Raw genomic sequence first — 18,596 nt, 5'->3', positions numbered from 1 at the left:
ATTCTTCAAATTGACGACAGCCCTCTCCAGTAGGAGAAATTCTGCCTGGCTGAAGAGGAAGAACAAATCCTGGCCAAGAGTCTTTTTCTTCAGTAGAGTACTACCTTGAACCTTTTTTTTTTTTGTCCCCAGCTTAATTGGATGACATCAAATTCCTTTGAAAAACAGATTTCTTATGAAATTTGAAAATAATGCACAACCATCAACTCCCCATTAAATGTAAATGGCTGTACCCTGAGCTCAAGATTTCTAATGCTCAGCTCACTCGAGAGACCTCAGACTCCTAATAATAATCTCCAGATTTTAAACCAAATCTCCTAGCTTCCCTCTTCCATGTAATGCTCCAGAGAGCTGAAGACAGTGAGCATTGGCTTCCCCTTACAGCTGTCTGCCATAACCAACTGAGCACAAACATCAGTCAGAACTGACCTCAGGAGAGGAGGGCTGGGTTCGCAGCAAAGACAACGGAAAATGTAACGATGTAGGAGGATGCTGGGAGAAGGGCTGCTGAGGACAGTGCATCTTAGGAACAAACTCTGTTTTTCTTGGATGAGAAAGTAGGGCACCTGGCTAGAGAGGAAATGGAGCTATAACCACTGAATACATGTGAATGAGTGTTAGGAACTCAGACTATGCTACAGCCTGCAAACAGACCCACCCATGGGCTGACTTGTGGCAGTCAAACTCCTCCACTGGTTGCTTCCTCTTCACATTCACCCTTCTGTTCTCAGCCTCCTTCTCCCTTGACCCTTCTCTGATCCCAAGTGCCTCTCCAGGCAGGGTGTGGAGGGAGTGGCAGAGGTTGAAGGAATCTTAGACAAATGGTGAGAGATGCAGCGCTTAACGCAAATTCTCCCCCAACAGACTGCCAAATGCCTCTAACTTATTTCCATTTTACTCCATTAGTAACACACAATGAAACTTGCAGCCACAATGAGGGTCTGAGTTGAACCAGATCTAATTATCCCTCACATAGGAACTTTTGGTCCAGAAATATGAGTCCACCTGTGAGTTATTTTCCCTGAGTGCTATCAGCTCCTGACACACTCACCCATGGAAAAAGGTGTAAATCACACAGAAAGGAGAGGCCAAGCCAGAAAGGTTGGCCCTCCAACACATTGTATGTATGTGTGGTCTAATGGAAAATATTCCATCTCATTGTTTTCACATTCTGAATGCTCTCAATTAAAATTCCCATTTACTGCTTGCACGTTTCCAGGGTTTGTATCCAGGCAAGGCAGTGGGAATTATATTTTAAAAGAGAGGCTCAGTTTCAAAATATGGTCCCTGTAACCATCTGCCACCATGCAAGTTTTACACTTATTAGAATGAGTGTATACGTTAATATGTGCTATACGCAGAATGTGACTCCTCTGGATTCAGTTGTACAGCCCACAGTGTGGTTCAAAAGAGATATATGGTGAAACCTTTGAAAATTCAGTCCTGCTATGCAGAACACTTCTCTACACAGCACCAGCAAGAAAGTGGGAGAAGGAGAATATAGGAAAATAAATCTCTCAATAGGAGCTCTGGAGAGTTCTATGACTCATATTGTCAGAACTTAAACAATTCAGTGCACATAAGTGTGTACTGACTACGGGAATGCTTTCTGAAAAAATTCTCAACTTGCATCACTTAAAAAGGTCATCTTTTAAACAAGATTGAGTAATTCAAATAATAGCTGTGGTTTCTCCAGGATGCACTCATTCATTCAACAAATACTGTGCTGCACTTACATATGTCGAGCACTTTTTGAGGTGCAGTGAAAAAAAGGTAAAAACCCCTGTCTTCGTGGCATTCCTGTTCTAGTGGTCTCTCAGGAAGAATCTGGTTTAAAGGGATCCTGTTGGAGGATCCATGCTCTAGACCCCAAGTCAAGCCCCCTGTGAGGCAGATGGCAGGAACCAGGGTCATTCAGCGCATCATCAGTGTCATCCTGCTGACACCATGTGCTCTACTAAGATTCTCCGGGGGCGGTACTTTTTTTTATTGAAGAGGATACAGCTGCAATTTTCTCCCTCTTAGCAGCCAGAAATTGTCTTGTCTTGTAGGACTAAAAGAAACCAGCACCTTTATGTACCATCTCTTGGCCCAGCCTTTTCTTTCTCAAAGTTCCAAATACAAGTGGGAGCCATGGTGGCTTGCTGGGGAGTGAGGAGGAGGGACGGTGCCCCCTCATGGGTGAGTGCTTGAGCGTGGGCTCTGACTTTGCTAAATGAATCCAATGGACAGACCCAGCAAACCCAATGTATAAAATCATCCCCATAACGGGATCAAGTGAACCAAAAGGTAAGTCAAAGGACAGATAATGTCAGTAAACCCAAATGCTGAATACAGGTACACCTTAAGATTTTCAAGGACAGGAAAATGAACCAGGCACACAGTTAGCAGAACAACCTGTCTCCAACACCCTGTGTGACTTACTTCTGCAGGTTTTCCCATCTGGATTCAGGGTAAACCCTTTCAGGCAACGGCAGGCATAGGAATCATCCGTGTTGACACAGTCCTGCTGACAGCCATGACTGGTGGAGGCACAATAATCTATCCCTGGAAAGAAAGAAAGATGATAATGATAAGGAACAAGACAATAAATATAACATATGAAAACCAAGGGATTTTCAGTCTTAAGTTTTCCCAAACAGGTGAAATCCCATGATGTCAAAGATACATCCTGAAGAGATCTCTCAATCAGGCTTTTTTCCATGTTTAGGGGTCTGGCCCCTCAGAAAGAGAAACTTGTTGACATGTTACAAAATATTTATGCAAAAACAGGTTTGTGAACATGCTTTTTCTTGTCTTGGTTCATTTTAGAGCCACCAAAATGAGAGCATGAAGATTGTTACTGATGCAAGAATAGAAAAGTTATGCAATAGAACAAGACAGGTAGTCTGAGCGCAAACAAGAACTTCATTTGTAACAAGGTTTGAAAGCATCACAATTCAATAAGGAAAGGATGAATTATTCAATAAGTGATTTGTGGGGAAATTGTCTAGTTGGAAAGTGAACTAATTTCAAGATCAATCATAAAGTTAAATAATAAACATAAAACTATAAGAAAATGCAGATTGGGGACAGGTAAAATTTTTCATACACAAAAGCAATGGAATAAATACAAAGGAATAGACTACAGATTTTTACTACTTGGAAGTTAAGGACTTCAGATACATTTAAACATTTTGAATACAATAATTAAATGACAAATAAGGAAAAATATTTGCCATAAATATGATGCAAAGTATAATATATTTTATTATATTAAGAACTCATAAGTCTATAAGAAATTAAAAATCTAAACTTCTATTAAATATTCTTAGGGACCTTACATTGAATGTTCATTATCTTATTTAATCTCACAACAATTTTATGAGGTAGGTATTCATATGATCTGAAGCTGAGAGAGATTAAGAGATTTGATTGAGTCACCCAATTAATAAACACAGGGGACAAAATTTGGATCCCAGTCTGTTTGACTCTAAAGTTCATGCTGTCTCTTATGTTATACAGCTAAGATCCCAATAGAAAAAGGAGTCAAGGACATGGAGAGAGAATTCACAGAAGAAGAAATGCAAATGTTTGATGATTATATGAAAAGTGTTAGCCTCATGTTTATTCATTAATTCAATAAATATTCTCTGAACATTGATCATGGACTGGGCACTGGGCATCAGCAGTGAGCAAAGAGACAGTCCTTTGCCTCACAGAGCTTACAGGAATCCCTTATAGTCTCTTATAGAGCAGAGAATTATTCATTAAGCAAACAATCACACCAATAACTATACATTTATATGTTGTGATAATTTTATGAAGAAAAGGTCATCAAGAACATGATTTAAAAATCAATGAGTAAAATTTTTTTCCTAGCAAATTAGCAAAAGATTTTAAAATGGCTTCCTTAAAACACATATGGCAGAGCATAAATTGCTACAGAGTTTTGGGAAAGTAATTTTGCAACATGCATCCAAAGCTTTAAAAATTTTAATAGCCTTGGACTCAATAAACCAACTTCCTTTCATATTTTGTTCTTTAGAAAATGATCAAAAATGCAGACAAAGATTTATGCACAAGGATGTTTAACACAATACAATTTATTTTTTTTTTTTTTTTTTTTTTTTTTTTTCTGTATATATAAGATTTTATAAAAGTGTCTCACGTAACTGTGGGGATGCACGAGTCCAAATTCCGTAAGACAGGCAGTGAACTGGCAACTCCAATGAAGGTGTTCGATGAACTCCTCAGGAACCACTTCTCTAGCTAGCCAAAGAAGTGAAGTTCCTCTCTCTTCTTCCTTAAAAGTCTTCAACTGATTGGATTAAATCCGGCTGATTGAATTCTCTCAATGTGGAAGACACGCCCTTCGTTGATATAATCAGTCACAGGTGCAGTCAATTGACTGATGATTTAATAAACCAGCCTTCTGGTTTATTAGCCAGTCACAAATGTCCTTGCAGTAACAGTTAGGCCAGTGCTTGCTTGACCAAACATCTGGACACTTCACTTGGCCAAGTTGACACATGAACCTAACCGTCACAAAGGGTTTCCCTGATGCTCTCCTATTTAGTTCTAACAACCATCCTTTAGGTTAGCAAACAGATTTTCATTTCCTCAAGAACACATTCCCTGGCCCCTGGACTCAGATTGACCCCTCTTGACAAGCTCATGTAGCTCCTTACATGTCTTCTTTTTTTTTTTTTTTTTTTTTTTTTTTAATCATCATTTTATTGAGATATATTCACATACCACGCAGTCATACAAAACAAATTGTACTTTCGATTGTTTACAGTACCATTACATAGTTGTACATTCATCACCTAAATCAATCCCTGACACCTTCATTAGCACACACACAAAAATAACAAGAATAATAATTAGAGTGAAAAAGAGCAATTGAAGTAAAAAAGAACACTAGGTACCTTTGTCTGTTTGTTTGCTTCCCCTACTTTTCTACACATCGATCCATAAACTAGACAAAGTGGAGTTTGGTCCTTATGGCATTCCCAATCCCACTGTCACCCCTCATAAGCTACATTTTTATACAACTGTCTTCGAGATTCATGGGTTCTGGGTTGTAGTTTAATAGTTTCAGGTATCCACCACCAGCTACCCCAATTCTTTAGAACCTAAAAAAGGTTGTCTAAAGTGTGCGTAAGAGTGCCCACCAGAGTGATCTCTCGGCTCGTTTTGGAATCTCTCTGCCACTGAAGCTTATTTCATTTCCTTTCACATCCCCCTTTTGGTCAAGAAGATGTTCTCCATCCCACGATGCCGGGTCTACATTCCTCCCCGGGAGTCATATTCCACGTTGCCAGGGAGATTCACTTCCCTGGGTGTCTGATCCCACGTAGGGGGGAGGGCAGTGATTTCACCTTTCAAGTTGGCTTAGCCAGAGAGAGAGGGCCACATCTGAGCAACAAAGAGGCATTCAGGAGGAGACTCTTAGGCACAAATACAGGGAGGCCTAGCCTCTCCTTTGCAGCAACCGTCTTCCCAAGGGTGAAACTTATGGTAGAGGGCTCAACCCATCAAACCACCAGTCCCCTATGTCTGTGGTCATGTTAGCAACCATGGAGGTGGGATAGGCGAATACCCCTGCATTCTCCACAGGCTCCTCCAGGGGGCACTACATTGTTATTTTTTTTTTTTTTTTTTTCCTTGTTTGTCTTTTTTCTTTTTTTTTTTTTTAACTTTCCCTTCTTTTTTCAAATCAACTGTATGAAAAAAAAAGTTAAAAAGAAAACAAACATACAATAAAAGAACATTTCAAAGAGACCATAGCAAGGGAGTAAGAAAAAGACAACTAACCTAAGATAATTGCTTAACTTCCAACATGTTCCTACTTTACCCCAAGAAAGTTACATACTATAGCAACATTTCAGTGAACTTGTTCCTACTACATCCATCAGAAATTAACAGACCATAGTCATTTCTGGGTATCCCCTGAACGTTAAATAGCTTATCTGTTCTTCTTGGATTATTGTTCCCCCTTCCTTAATTGCTCTCTACTGCTAGATCCCCTACATTCTACATTATAAACCATTTGTTTTACATTTTTCAAAGTTCACATTAGTGGTAGCATATAATATTTCTCTTTTTGTGCCTGGCTTATTTCGCTCAGCATTATGTCTTCAAGGTTCATCCATGTTGTCATATGTTTCACCAGATCGTTCCTTCTTACTGCCGCGTAGTATTCCATCGTGTGTATATACCACATTTTATTTATCCACTCATCTGTTGATGGACATTTGGGTTGTTTCCATCTCTTGGCAATTGTGAATAATGCTGCTATGAACATTGGCGTGCAGATATCTGTTCGTGTCACTGCTTTCCGATCTTCCGGGTATATCCCGAGAAGTGCAATCGCTGGATCGAATGGTAGCTCTATCTCTAGTTTTCTAAGGAACTGCCAGACTGACTTCCAGAGTGGCTGAACCATTATACAGTCCCACCAACAATGAATAAGAGTTCCAATTTCTCCACATCCCCTCCAGCATTTGTAGTTTCCTGTTTGTTTAATGGCAGCCATTCTAACCGGTGTTAGATGGTATCTCATTGTGGTCTTAATTTGCATCTCTCTAATAGCTAGTGAAGCTGAACATTTTTTCATGTGTTTCTTGGCCATTTGTATTTCCTCTTCAGAGAACTGTCTTTTCATATCTTTTGCCCATTTTATAATTGGGCTGTCTGTACTATTGTCATTGAGTTGTAGGATTTCTTTGTATATGCAAGATATCAGTCTTTTGTCAGATACATGGTTTCCAAAAATTTTTTCCCATTGAGTTGGCTGCCTCTTTACCTTTTTGAGAAATTCCTTTGAGGTGCAGAAACTTCTAAGCTTGAGGAGTTCCCATTTATCTATTTTCTCTTTTGTTGCTTGTGCTTTGGGTGTAAAGTCTAGGAAGTGGCCTCCTAATACAAGGTCTTGAAGATGTTTTCCTACATTATCTTCTAGGAGTTTAATGGTACTTTCTTTTATATTGAGATCTTTGGTCCATTTTGAGTTAATTTTTGTGTAGGGGGTGAGGTAGGGGTCCTCTTTCATTCTTTTGGATATGGATATCCAACTCTCCCAGCCCCATTTGTTGAAAAGACCATTATGGCTCAGTTCGGTGACTTTGGGGGCCTTATCAAAGATCAGTCGGCCATAGATCTGAGGGTCTATCTCTGAATTCTCAATTCGATTCCATTGATCTATATGTCTATCTTTGTGCCAGTACCATGCTGTTTTGGCAACTGTGGCTTTATAATAAGCTTCAAAGTCAGGGAGTGTAAGTCCTCCCACTTCGTTTTTCTTTTTTAAAGTGTCTTTAGCAATTCGAGGCATCTTCCCTTTCCAAATAAATTTGATAACTAGCTTTTCCAAGTCTGCAAAGTAGGTTGTTGGAATTTTGATTGGGATTGCATTGAATCTGTAGATGAGTTTGGGTAGAATTGACATCTTAATGACATTTAGCCTTCCTATCCATGAACATGGAATATTTTTCCATCTTTTAAGGTCCCCTTCTATTTCTTTTAGTAGAGTTATGTAGTTTTCTTTGTATAGGTCTTTTACATCTTTGGTTAAGTTTATTCCTAGGTACTTGATTTTTTTAGTTGCTATTGAAAATGGTATCTTTTTCTTGAGTGTTTCTTCAGTTTGTTCATTTCTAGCATATAGAAACATTACTGACTTATGTGCATTAATCTTGTATCCCGCTACTTTGCTAAATTTGTTTATTAGCTCTAGTAGCTGTATCGTCGATTTCTCAGGGTTTTCTAGATATAAGATCATATCATCTGCAAACAATGACAGTTTTACTTCTTCTTTTCCAATTTGGATGCCTTTTATTTCTTTGTCTTGCCAGATTGCCCTGGCTAGCACTTCCAGCACAATGTTGAATAACAGTGGTGACAGCGGGCATCCTTGTCTTGTTCCTGATCTTAGAGGGAAGGCTTTCAGTCTCTCACCATTGAGTACTATGCTGGCTGTGGGTTTTTCATATATGCTCTTTATCATGTTGAGGAAGTTTCCTTCAATTCCTACCTTTTGAAGTGTTTTTATCAAAAAGGGATGTTGGATTTTGTCAAATGCTTTTTCAGCATCTATTGAGATGATCAATTGATTTTTCCCTTTCGAGTTTTTAATGTGTTGTAATACATTGATTGTTTTTCTTATGTTGAACCATCCTTGCATGCCTGGAATGAACCCCACTTGGTCATGGTGTATGATTTTTTCAATGTGTCTTTGGATTCGATTTGCAAGTATTTTGTTGAGGATTTTTGCATCTATATTCATTAGGGAGATTGGCCGGTAGTTTTCCTTTTTTGTAGCATCTTTGCCTGGTTTTGGTATTAGATTGATGTTAGCTTCATAAAATGAATTAGGTAGTGTTCCATTTTTTTCAATGTTTTGAAAGAGTTTGAGTAAGATTGGTGTCAGTTCTTTCTGGAAAGTTTGGTAGAATTCCCCTGTGAAGCCATCTGGCCCTGGGCATTTATTTGTGGGAAGATTTTTGATGACTGATTGGATCTCTTTGCTTGTGATGGGTTGGTTGAGGTCTTCTATTTCTTCTCTGGTCAGTCTAGGTTGTTCATATGTTTCCAGGAAACTGTCCATTTCTTCTACATTATCCAGTTTGTTGCCATACAGTTGTTCATAATATCCTCTTATAATTTTTTTAATTTCTTCAGGATCTGCAGTTATGTCACCTTTTTCATTCATTATTTTGTTTATATGGGTCTTCTCTCTTTTTGATTTTGTCAGTCTAGCTAGGGGCTTGTCAATCTTGTTGATCTTCTCAAAGAACCAACTTTTGGTGATATTTATCCTTTCTATTGTTTTTTTGTTCTCTATGTCATTTATTTCTGCTTTAATCCTTGTTATTTCTTTTCTTGTACTTGGTTTAGGATTGGTTTGCTGTTCATTTTCTAGCTTCTTCAGTTGATCCATTAGTTCTTTGATTTTGGCTCTTTCTTCCTTTTTAATATATGCGTTTAGTGCTATAAATTTCCCCCTTAGCACTGCTTTTGCTGCATCCCATAGGTTTTGGTATGTTGTGTTCTCATTTTCATTCGTTTCTATATATTTAGCAATTTCTCTTGCTATTTCTTCTTTAACCCACTGATTGTTTAGGAGTGTGTTGTTTAACCTCCAGGTATTTGTGAATTTTCTAAGTCTCTGATGGTTATTGACTTCTAATTGTATTCCATTGTGGTCAGAGAATGTGCTTTGAATAATTTCAATCTTTTTAAATTTATTGAGGCTTGTTTTATGTCCCAGCATATGATCTATTCTGGAGAAAGTTCCGTGAGCACTAGAAAAGTATGTGTATCCTGTTGATTTGGGATGTAATGTCCTGTAGATGTCTGTTAAATCTAATTCATTTATCAGATTGTTTAGGTTTTCAATTTCCTTATTGGTCTTCTGTCTGGTTGATCTATCTATAGGAGAGAGTGATGTGTTGAAGTCTCCCACAATTATTGTGGAAACATCAATTGCTTCCTTTAGTTTTGCCAATGTTTCTCTCATGTATTTTGTGGCACCTTGATTGGGTGCATAGACATTTACGATTGTTATTTCTTCTTGCTGAATTGCCCCTTTTATTAGTATGTAGTGGCCTTCTTTGTCTCTCAAAACATCCCTGCATTTGAAGTCTATTTTATCTGAGATTAATATTGCTACACCTGCTTTCTTTTGGCTGTAGCTTGCATGAAATATTTTTTTCCATCCTTTCACTTTCAGTTTCTTTGTGTCCCTGTGTCTAAGATGAGTCTCTTGTATGCAACATATTGATGGTTCATTTTTTTTGATCCATTCTGCGAATCTATATCTTTTAATTGGGGAGTTTAATCCATTTACATTCAACGTTAAAACCGTGAAGGCATTTCTTGAATCGGCCATCTTATCCTTTGGATTATGTTTGCCATATTTTTCCCTCTCTCTATTAATATCCTTTATTGTACCCATACCGAATCTCTTTAGTACTGAACCTTTCTCCAAGTCTCTCTGTCCTGTCTTTGTTTGTCTGTCTGTAGGGCTCCCTTTAGTATCTCCAGTAGGGCAGGTCTCTTGTTAGCAAATTCTCTCAGCATTTCTTTGTCTGTGAAAAATTTAAGCTCTCCCTCAAATTTGAAGGAGAGCTTTGCTGGATAAAGTATTCTTGGCTGGAAATTCCTCTCACTCAGAATTTTAAATATATCGTGCCACTGCCTTCTCGCCTCCATGGTGGCTGCTGAGTAGTCACTACTTAGTCTTATGCTGTTTCCTTTGTATGTGGTGAATTGCTTTTCTCTTGCTGCTTTCAGAACTTGCTCCTTCTCTTCTATGTTTGACAGTGTGATCAGTATATGTCTCGGAGTGGGTTTTTTTGGATTTATTCTATTTGGAGTTCGCTGAGCATTTATGATTTGTGTATTTATGTTGTTTAGAAGATTTGGGAAGTTTTCCCCAACAATTTCTTTGAATACTCTTCCTAGACCTTTACCCTTTTCTTCCCCTTCTGGGACACCAATGAGTCTTATATTCGGACGTTTCATATTATCTATCATATCCCTGAGGTCCATTTCGAGTTTTTCAATTTTTTTCCCCATTCTTTCTTTTATGTTTTCATTTTCCATTCTGTCATCTTCCAGGTCACTGATTCGTTGTTCAACTTCCTCTAGTCTTGTACTATGAGTGTCCAGAATCTTTTTAATTTGGTCAACAGTTTCTTTAATTTCCATAAGATCATCCATTTTTTTATTTAGTCGTGCAATGTCTTCTTTATGCTCTTCTAGGGTCTTCTTGATTTCCTTCATATCCCGTACTAGGGTCTCATTGTTCATCTTTAGTTCTTTGAGTAGCTGCTCTAGGTGTGTCTCTTCTGGTCTTTTGATTTGGGTGCTTGGGCTTGGGTTATCCATATCGTCTGGTTTTTTCATATGCTTTATAATTTTCTGTTGTTTTTGGCCTCGTGGCATTTGCTGACCTTGATAGGGTTCTTTTAGGGTTTGTAGACCAGTTGAAGTCCTTATCTCTAATTTATCAGATCTACAGCTTCGTGGAGTACACTTTCTCTAACTAACCAGCAGGTGGCGTCCACGAGCCACCTGTTCTCCACAAGCCAGATCTCCCCTGCTTAGCCTTTTTGGTGAGTGGGGGAGTGAGTCTTGTGGGGCCCAATTGGTGTCCCAAGCTTGCGTGTGTAGTTGGTGTTGCCTGCCCTGTATGTGGGGCGTGTTTCTGGGCAGTCGGGGAGGGGGGGTGGCCCTAACAATCAAATCTCCCTGATGATCCTAGAGTTTTAAAGCTACTGCAATAGTCTAATCCTTCAGTTCAGTCCTGCCACAGTTTGTCTCTGCCACTGACCCACAAGTCTTTGGTATTGGCGTATGGCTCCTGAGACTTGCAAGTGGGCCCCTCTTCCAGGCTGTGCACCCCGGGTCCTCTGTTGAGGGATGACTGTGCTATGTCGCAGGTGAGTGCCGTCCCCCCAGGGCAGTTCTGGGCTGCTGGGCTGTGTTGGGAGGCTCCCAGTCTGCTCAGATGATGGCTGAATGGGGCTCTGTTAATTCACACTGCTCCCCCTTCCCAGCTCTGGGACATTCAGCTGAGGTTGCAGGGAAGGCTAATGTCCACGCCCAGTTTTGTGGTGTGTGCCTGTTATTTGAAGCACTTCCGTCACACTGGGTTGTCTGGGGCAGCTCTGGGCTATGGGGCTGGCGATGGGCAGGAGTGTTTCCTGTCCACCAGGATGGTGGCTGTGAGCGGACACCCCCCTTTTCTTGGGAAGTTGTGTTGTTTAGTGAATTTTCTCAGCCACTGGATTATTGCCTTTTGTCTCAGAGCTCTCTTAGTTCTGCTCTTGACTTGACGTGCCCAAATTTCAATTCTTTGAAGCTTTCTGTATTGAGCTTCTTAGAGTAATTGTTTTAGAAAAAGCAAAAAGGATTTAAAAAAAAAACAAAAAAAAAACGGCCCTCCTCAGAGATCTAATGGGTTATTGAAATGCTAATAGACAAAGCAACCAGGGCCATTAAGGAAAAGTGCCCAGGGCAGAGAGATCAGCCTTGCTTCGGGATTTGCATATGCGCCTCAAGGCCTGATCTCCGCCCTTCCCCTTTCTGTGTTCACCAGAACTCCAAAAATCCTCTGCTTTTATTTTGGAGTTTTTCGTGTTGTTTTTTTTCTATGCCTGTGTCCTCTCTGCTGGGCTGGCTGCTCTCAGAGTCTCTGGTGTCTGGCCTCAGTCTATCTATGGTTGGAGTTTGAATCAGTAGAATGAGTTTCCGTTAAGAGCAGCCACTGCAATTCTCCCTTCTCCTTCCTGGAGCTGACAGCCCCTCCTCCCCCGGGACTGAGCCTGGCAGGGAGGGGCACGGGTCCCCTGGCCGCAAAAACTTACAGATTTCGCTGATCTCAGCAGTTCCACGTTTTCATGAGTGTTGTATGAAGTATGCCCAAAGACAGATTGCTCTGTGGTGTCCAGTCCACGCAGTTCCTGGCTTTTTACCTACTTTCCTGGAGGAGTAACTAAAACATACAGCTCACCAGTCTGCCATCTTGCCCCACATTCACAATACAATTTAAAAGAACCATGAAACTGTTTAACAAATTGATATATATGATAGAATATTATGCAGACATTAAAATGTTTTGATAAAATTTAAGTGATGTGTGAAAATGTTCGTGATTTAGTATTATACTGTATGGTCTCAACTCTATAAAAATATAGCCATATGCATAAAAAAAAACACTAGAGAGAAATATACCACATCAGTATTAAATATGGTTATCTCTGGGTGATAGAATTACAGATCATTTTCATTTTATTCTTTAGAGGTTTTTTTTTTTTTAATATACTATCCAATTTTCTCCAGTGAGCATGTACTGCTTCTGTAATCAGGAAATGTATTAAAAATAAATATACACGTTCCATGATTGTAAAACTAGTTGCCATGCAAAAACTGGAGTGGCCAATGACTGTTACTAAATATACAAATATAAAAATGTTTTTGCATGTGGGAAAGCAAATGAATGTCAACCATGTAGAAATTTCAAAAAGGGATGGTATTCAGGAAAAAACATAATCAAAGCAAACTGGAGTCTATGGTCAACAGTAACATTGTAATATACCTCCATTAAATGTAACAAAGGCAATATGCCAATGCTAAATGTATATGAGAGGGGGATATAGGGGAGTAATATGGGATTCTTGGTAGTGGTGTTATTGGCTGTCCTTAGTAGTATATTGTATTGTATGACATGTTATTTTTCTTTTTATCATTTTTTCTTATTGCTAAAAAAAAAAAATTTTTTTTCCTTGTAGTAATCAGTATGTTCAAGTGCTGATTGTGGTGATAAATGTACAACTTTATGATGATACCATGAACAACTGATTGTACACTGTGGATAAATGTATGGTATGTGAATATAACTCTATAAAATTGTAGGAAAATATATATATAGGAGTAAAAGTGTTGGAAAAAACATGGTGAGAGGGATGATGCCTCACCAATATGGACTAACTACAATGTGTAAACTCAGAATTGAATCTTAGAACATAGCCTAACGTGGACACAATAATTGTAATAGTCCCTAGATTGTAAGCTCTTACAGCAGTTAACTCTATCCCTGAATTGTAAGGCCTATCTCTAAACTTTGAGATGCTGATCCCCTAGCGTATAACCTGATTGGTCTCTGGAACAATGCATATCTCTGAGACACCTGAAACTCAGAGCTAGAGCTCAGCAGATATGAATGTCAGTGTTAGTGCATACAGCCACTGTCAAAAAAAAAAAAAAAAAAAAGCTGAAAAAGAGCCCAGACTTCAATTAGTGATATGAATGAAGCAGGTCTGGTTAAGACCAGGGCAAGCCAGGCCAAAGGATAAAGGTTGAAACTGATTGTGTTTTAAAACTTCAACTTTCATATGAGACCAAGGGAATAGATATCTATTTGGTACAGGATCTAAATTTTCTAAACGGTACAACTCTACAGTCGATTTGTTCAAACACCACAATTGCATGGAACTTTGAATAGGAAGTGAGATATGGTAGGTTAGTATAGGCTGGAGTGAAATAGTGACACATCCTAGAGTAATTTGGGCAGATAATAAAAAATATATTTACAGCCTCCCCCTCCCCAGCCCCGAGGATCTGGGGGAAGGTGTGGATGTGCTGGACATCCACACCTGGACTGGTGTTGATGTTGTCACAAACATTGGGACTGGCGGTTTGATGTGCTGAGCCCTCGAGCATGGGACTTGCCCTTATGAAGCTCATTACCACAAAGGAGAGTCTAAAGTTGTATGTAATGGTGCCTAAGAGTCTCCCCCTGAGTACCTCTTTGTTGCTCAGATATGGCCCTCTCTCTCTCTAACTGAGCCACCTCAACAGGTGAACTCGCTGCCCTCCCCACTACGTGGGACCCGACTCCCAGGGGTGTAAATCTCCCTGGCAATGCAGAGTATGACTCCCGGGGATGAATGTGGACCCGGCATCATGGGACTGAGAGTAGTATCTTCTTGACCAAAAGGGGGATGCAAAATGAGACGAAATAGTTTCAGTGGCTGAGAGATTCCAAATGGAGTCGAGAGGTCACTCTGGTGGACATTCTTATGCACTATATAGATAACACCTCTTAGGCTTTAATGTATTGGAATAGCTAGAAGTAAATACCTGAAACTACCAAACTCCAACCCAGCAGTCTGGACTCCTGAAGACAATTATATAATAATGTAGATTACAAGGGGTGACAGTGTGATTGTGAAGACCTTGTGGATCACACCCCGTTTATCTAGTGTATGGATGAGTGGAGGAATGGGGATAAAAACTAAAGGACAAATGGGGTGGGATGGGGGGATGATTTGGGTGTTCTTTTTTCACTTTTATTTTTTATTCTTGTTCTGGTTCTTTCTGATGTAAGGAAAATGTTCAGAGATAGATTGTGGTGATGAACGCATAACTATGTTCTCATACTGTGGACAGTGGATTGTATATCATGGATGATTGTATGGTGTGTGAATGTATTTCAATAAAACTGAATTTAATAAAAAAAACAAAAACAAAAAAAAAACTAGTTGCCATGGAAAACAGCAGGAATAATGTAGAAAAAAGAAGTGTGGGAGGTACCCAGTGCTTTGGAGAAGGAAACAGAGAACAGAGCTAGGAACAATACATATAGCTTCAAATGTCTATATCCAAAACATAAAATACAGGCAATAAATATAGCAAGTTTGGGATCTCAGTCCAGGGGAGTAGCTGTGAGCTCACAGGTATCCCCAGAATTTGGGGAGACAGGAACTGAGTACGAGGATGTGGTGAGGGCAGGCTATGTATACTCTACACTAACGATTTTCAAACTTGTTTTTAAGCCTCTAAACACTTTATTCAAAAGAAATTCTATCTAGAAGAGCAAATAAACAAAACTTAAAAGCAGAGCTACTTTTGTTGATCTGTGGGAGTATCTGCACTTGGTCAGCACCTTTTCTCCCTCTGTAGGCACAGTTTTAAAAACATGTCAGAATTCAAAAGAAACAGAAGAGTCAGGAAAAGTGATGAAGTACCCTAGATGAACCTTTAAGATAGCGTGTTGAGTGAAATGATTTCAGAGAAGGACAAGTAAGATCTCATCGATATGAAATATCTAGAATAAGCAAATGCACAGAGAAAGAAGGTAGATTACGGGTTACTGGGGTTCGAATGAGGGAAATGGGGAATCAATGCTTAATGGGTACAGAGTTTCTGTTTGGGGTGATAAAAAAGTTTCAGTAATGAGCACTGTGAATGTAATTATACCAATGAATTGTATACTTGAAAGTGGTTAAGATGGGAAATTTTGAGTTGTATGTAAGTAACCACAATTAAAGTTACAAAAACAAAAATAAAAAGGATGAATTAGTGCTGAGTGTATGGAAATCTATGAATCTAAGGGAAAATAAGCTTGCTGGACATAGTTGAGTATAAAATGATTAAGAAGAATAATTTAAACTATGGAGTGCAATACAGGCCACCTGGTCAGATGGAAGAAATGATGCTCTGGTTCAAGGTCAAAACAGGCCTACGGCAGTGGTTCCCAAATTTGTGTTAGAATCACTTGGGGAGGTTTTAAAAATTCCAAAGCCCAGGCCACAGCCAGACCAATCAAATCACAATCTCTCGGGGTACAACACAACATCGGTATTTTTTTTGAAAGCTCCCCAAGAGTTTCCAATGTGCAGACAAGTTTGGACCCCATCAGCATCAACGTCAGAGAGGGTGGAGAAGTCAGAGGATCTGAACTCTTCAGAGTTCTGCCAGAATGGTCATTTGGCTACAAACAGAACCTTTGAGAAAATATCAACCTGCCCTGCTAGAGAAGAGGAAGAAGGAACTACTGCAACTGCTACTTTTTTAACAAGGAGGAATGTGGACTGGGAAAATGGAAATGGCAACAGCACCGGGAGCAAGCTTCTTTGCCCAGGAAAGTGAACTCTCAAAATTTAGGAAGAAAAACAAAGAAAAGAGAAAAAACAGGGAAAATTGCCAACAGAACAGGGCACTGTTACATGGCCAGGCAAGGAAGTCTGTTTCACAAGACCTGGACAGCAATAGAAAGTAAAATTTTATTATTTAATCACAAGTAATTCCAGCAAGGGAGAAAATGGTTAAAGTAGCAAATGAGCCACTCTGGCTGCACAGATAGCTCACTGAGAAACCCAGATTTTAATAGGGCATGTATAAATGAAATAAGAATAAATAAAAGAGAGCCATTTGGGCTTATTAAAATGGTGTCAAAACAGCTAAAACTCTAATGCTAAGGACGGCAAGAGTCTTCTCAGTTTCCTAGGAGCTACTATAAAATGCTGATGGAAAGAACACAAAACTCTTCAACTATTTTTTTTTTCTTCTTTTAAAAGGAGAATAACTTTCAGGTTGGAAAGGGCAGAAGAAAGAAAAATGAAAGGGAAGCAAAATTCAAGATGGGTAAAGGGAGTAAAAGAATATTCAAGGGGCTGCCAACAAAGCCTGCATTTTCTTTGACCAGCAGTTTTTCTTTTAATTGACTCGAAATGTCTTCAAAGGGAAGGCAAGTGTCCTGCAGTTGGACACAACCGCCATCACTCCCTATTGCAATGGTTTTCAAACTTGAACATGCATTAGAATCACCTGGAGGGCATGTACAAATGCAGATTGCTGGGTCCTACCTCCACAGTTTCTGGGTCAGTAGGTCTGTGGTGGGGCCCTAGAATATGCATTTCTAACAAGTCCCCAGGTGACATAAATGCTGCTAGTCCTGGGGCCATACTTTGAGAACCACTGTCCTACTGATTACATCTGGCTGCTCCAAATATTTATTTCACCCACCTGACTTCTAAAGGCATTTGCACTCATACCTCCCAGGTCCTACCTGGGAGTTGGCAACCCCCTAAGTCCTAGCTGTTTTGGCAGGGTAAATCCTATCCCTGAGAGAACTTGCAAATGAGAATGATGACTAAAGAACCAAGAAATGGACCCAGGTGACTACTGCCCTGGTGTGCCTGGAACTGAAGGGGTCTTCGGATGCTGGACTTTCAGTGCTAAAGCCCAGAAAAGTCCTAGGCAAACTGGAACAAGTCGGTCAAATGTCACTTTCTCATTGAGACCCTCCCTCCTGTAGTTTCTCTATTATATACCCTGCTCCAGTAGAATGCAATATCTATACAGGCAGAGATCTTGTCTATTTACCATCATATGCCTAGTGCCTAGAGAACAGCATCTGGCACACAGTAGGTGGTCAACAAGCACTTGCTGAACGAATAAATGGTTATTGGCATTACTCTTCATGGAGTGTTTTGTGAGCATTTCTTGCCCAATCAAGAACCAGCAAAGGGTCACTAAGAAAGGAAGGCAGTTTATATTCTCCTCAAGGCTTTTTCCCTCCAGGCTGCTAAAAACCTTCTTGTAGGAGGATCTCAGCTCAGCAACAGACCCAACAATCGTTCTTCCAGCCAGCACACATTTGTCCCTTTGAGGGTCGACGAGACTCCTGTCAGCAAATTGGTCCAATGCCTACTGAAGTCTAGTCATGGGCAACTGAAACTTAAGAAACTGAGTATCTTTTATTCTATTTTAATTTTTGTAAGTTCATGAGAAGGAGAAAAAAAAATTCCAAAAATGTCTTGATGTTATAGCAGTGGCAAGGCTGTCTTGACTAGAATGACCAGAACCTTATTAATTATCAAAAGGATGCCTGCCGTGATTCTGTGCTTCTCCCTCCATCCTGTGTTTCTGTCCTCATAACAGGTTCCCATTTCCCAGCTCCTATTCTTGTCACTGCCACAGCTCCAGAGCACTCCCAAGTGCTTAGTTCTTAGAAGTGGGCTTTCACCTTCTTTCCTTCTTGCAGCTTTCCAAGTACCCTGGATATCTCCTTTCTCTTGCCAGGTCCTTCCCAAGGTCTGGCTCCCTGCCCTCCCGCCAAGCTTGGTTGCAAGGCAACCCTTCTTCCAGGGGACCCAACTCCCTGATGCTGACTGCCCAGACCCCTCAGATTTCCCAGCACGCTTCTCTGCCCATGCTTTGGGCAGCCCACTTTTTGGTCGTGACTCTGACAGAGCCCAGAGACAGCTGAACTCTTGGTTTCCATGCCTGGTTGGTGAGACCTCACAGCTGATCTTTCCCTC

General features: G+C 39.9%; 1 protein-coding gene across 4 annotated transcripts in view; it reads right to left on the bottom strand.

Annotated features, from left to right (window-relative positions):
• The window catches only part of MATN2 (matrilin 2), a 163,070-nt gene that overhangs the window by 41,676 nt on the left and 102,798 nt on the right, over positions 1-18,596 (bottom strand). For all 4 annotated transcript variants that reach the window (XM_037802886.1, XM_037802888.1, XM_037802889.1 and 1 more), the window contains exon 7: positions 2,425-2,547. In XM_037802886.1, coding sequence (XP_037658814.1) covers positions 2,425-2,547 — 123 coding nt within the window. The remainder of the gene's footprint in view (positions 1-2,424; positions 2,548-18,596) is intronic.

The sequence above is a fragment of the Choloepus didactylus genome, chromosome 14 (genome assembly GCF_015220235.1).
Source record: "Choloepus didactylus isolate mChoDid1 chromosome 14, mChoDid1.pri, whole genome shotgun sequence".
Taxonomy (NCBI): domain Eukaryota; kingdom Metazoa; phylum Chordata; class Mammalia; order Pilosa; family Megalonychidae; genus Choloepus; species Choloepus didactylus.
The sequence above is the reverse complement of the archived record's forward strand: the minus strand, read 5'-3'. Positions and strand labels throughout refer to the sequence as shown.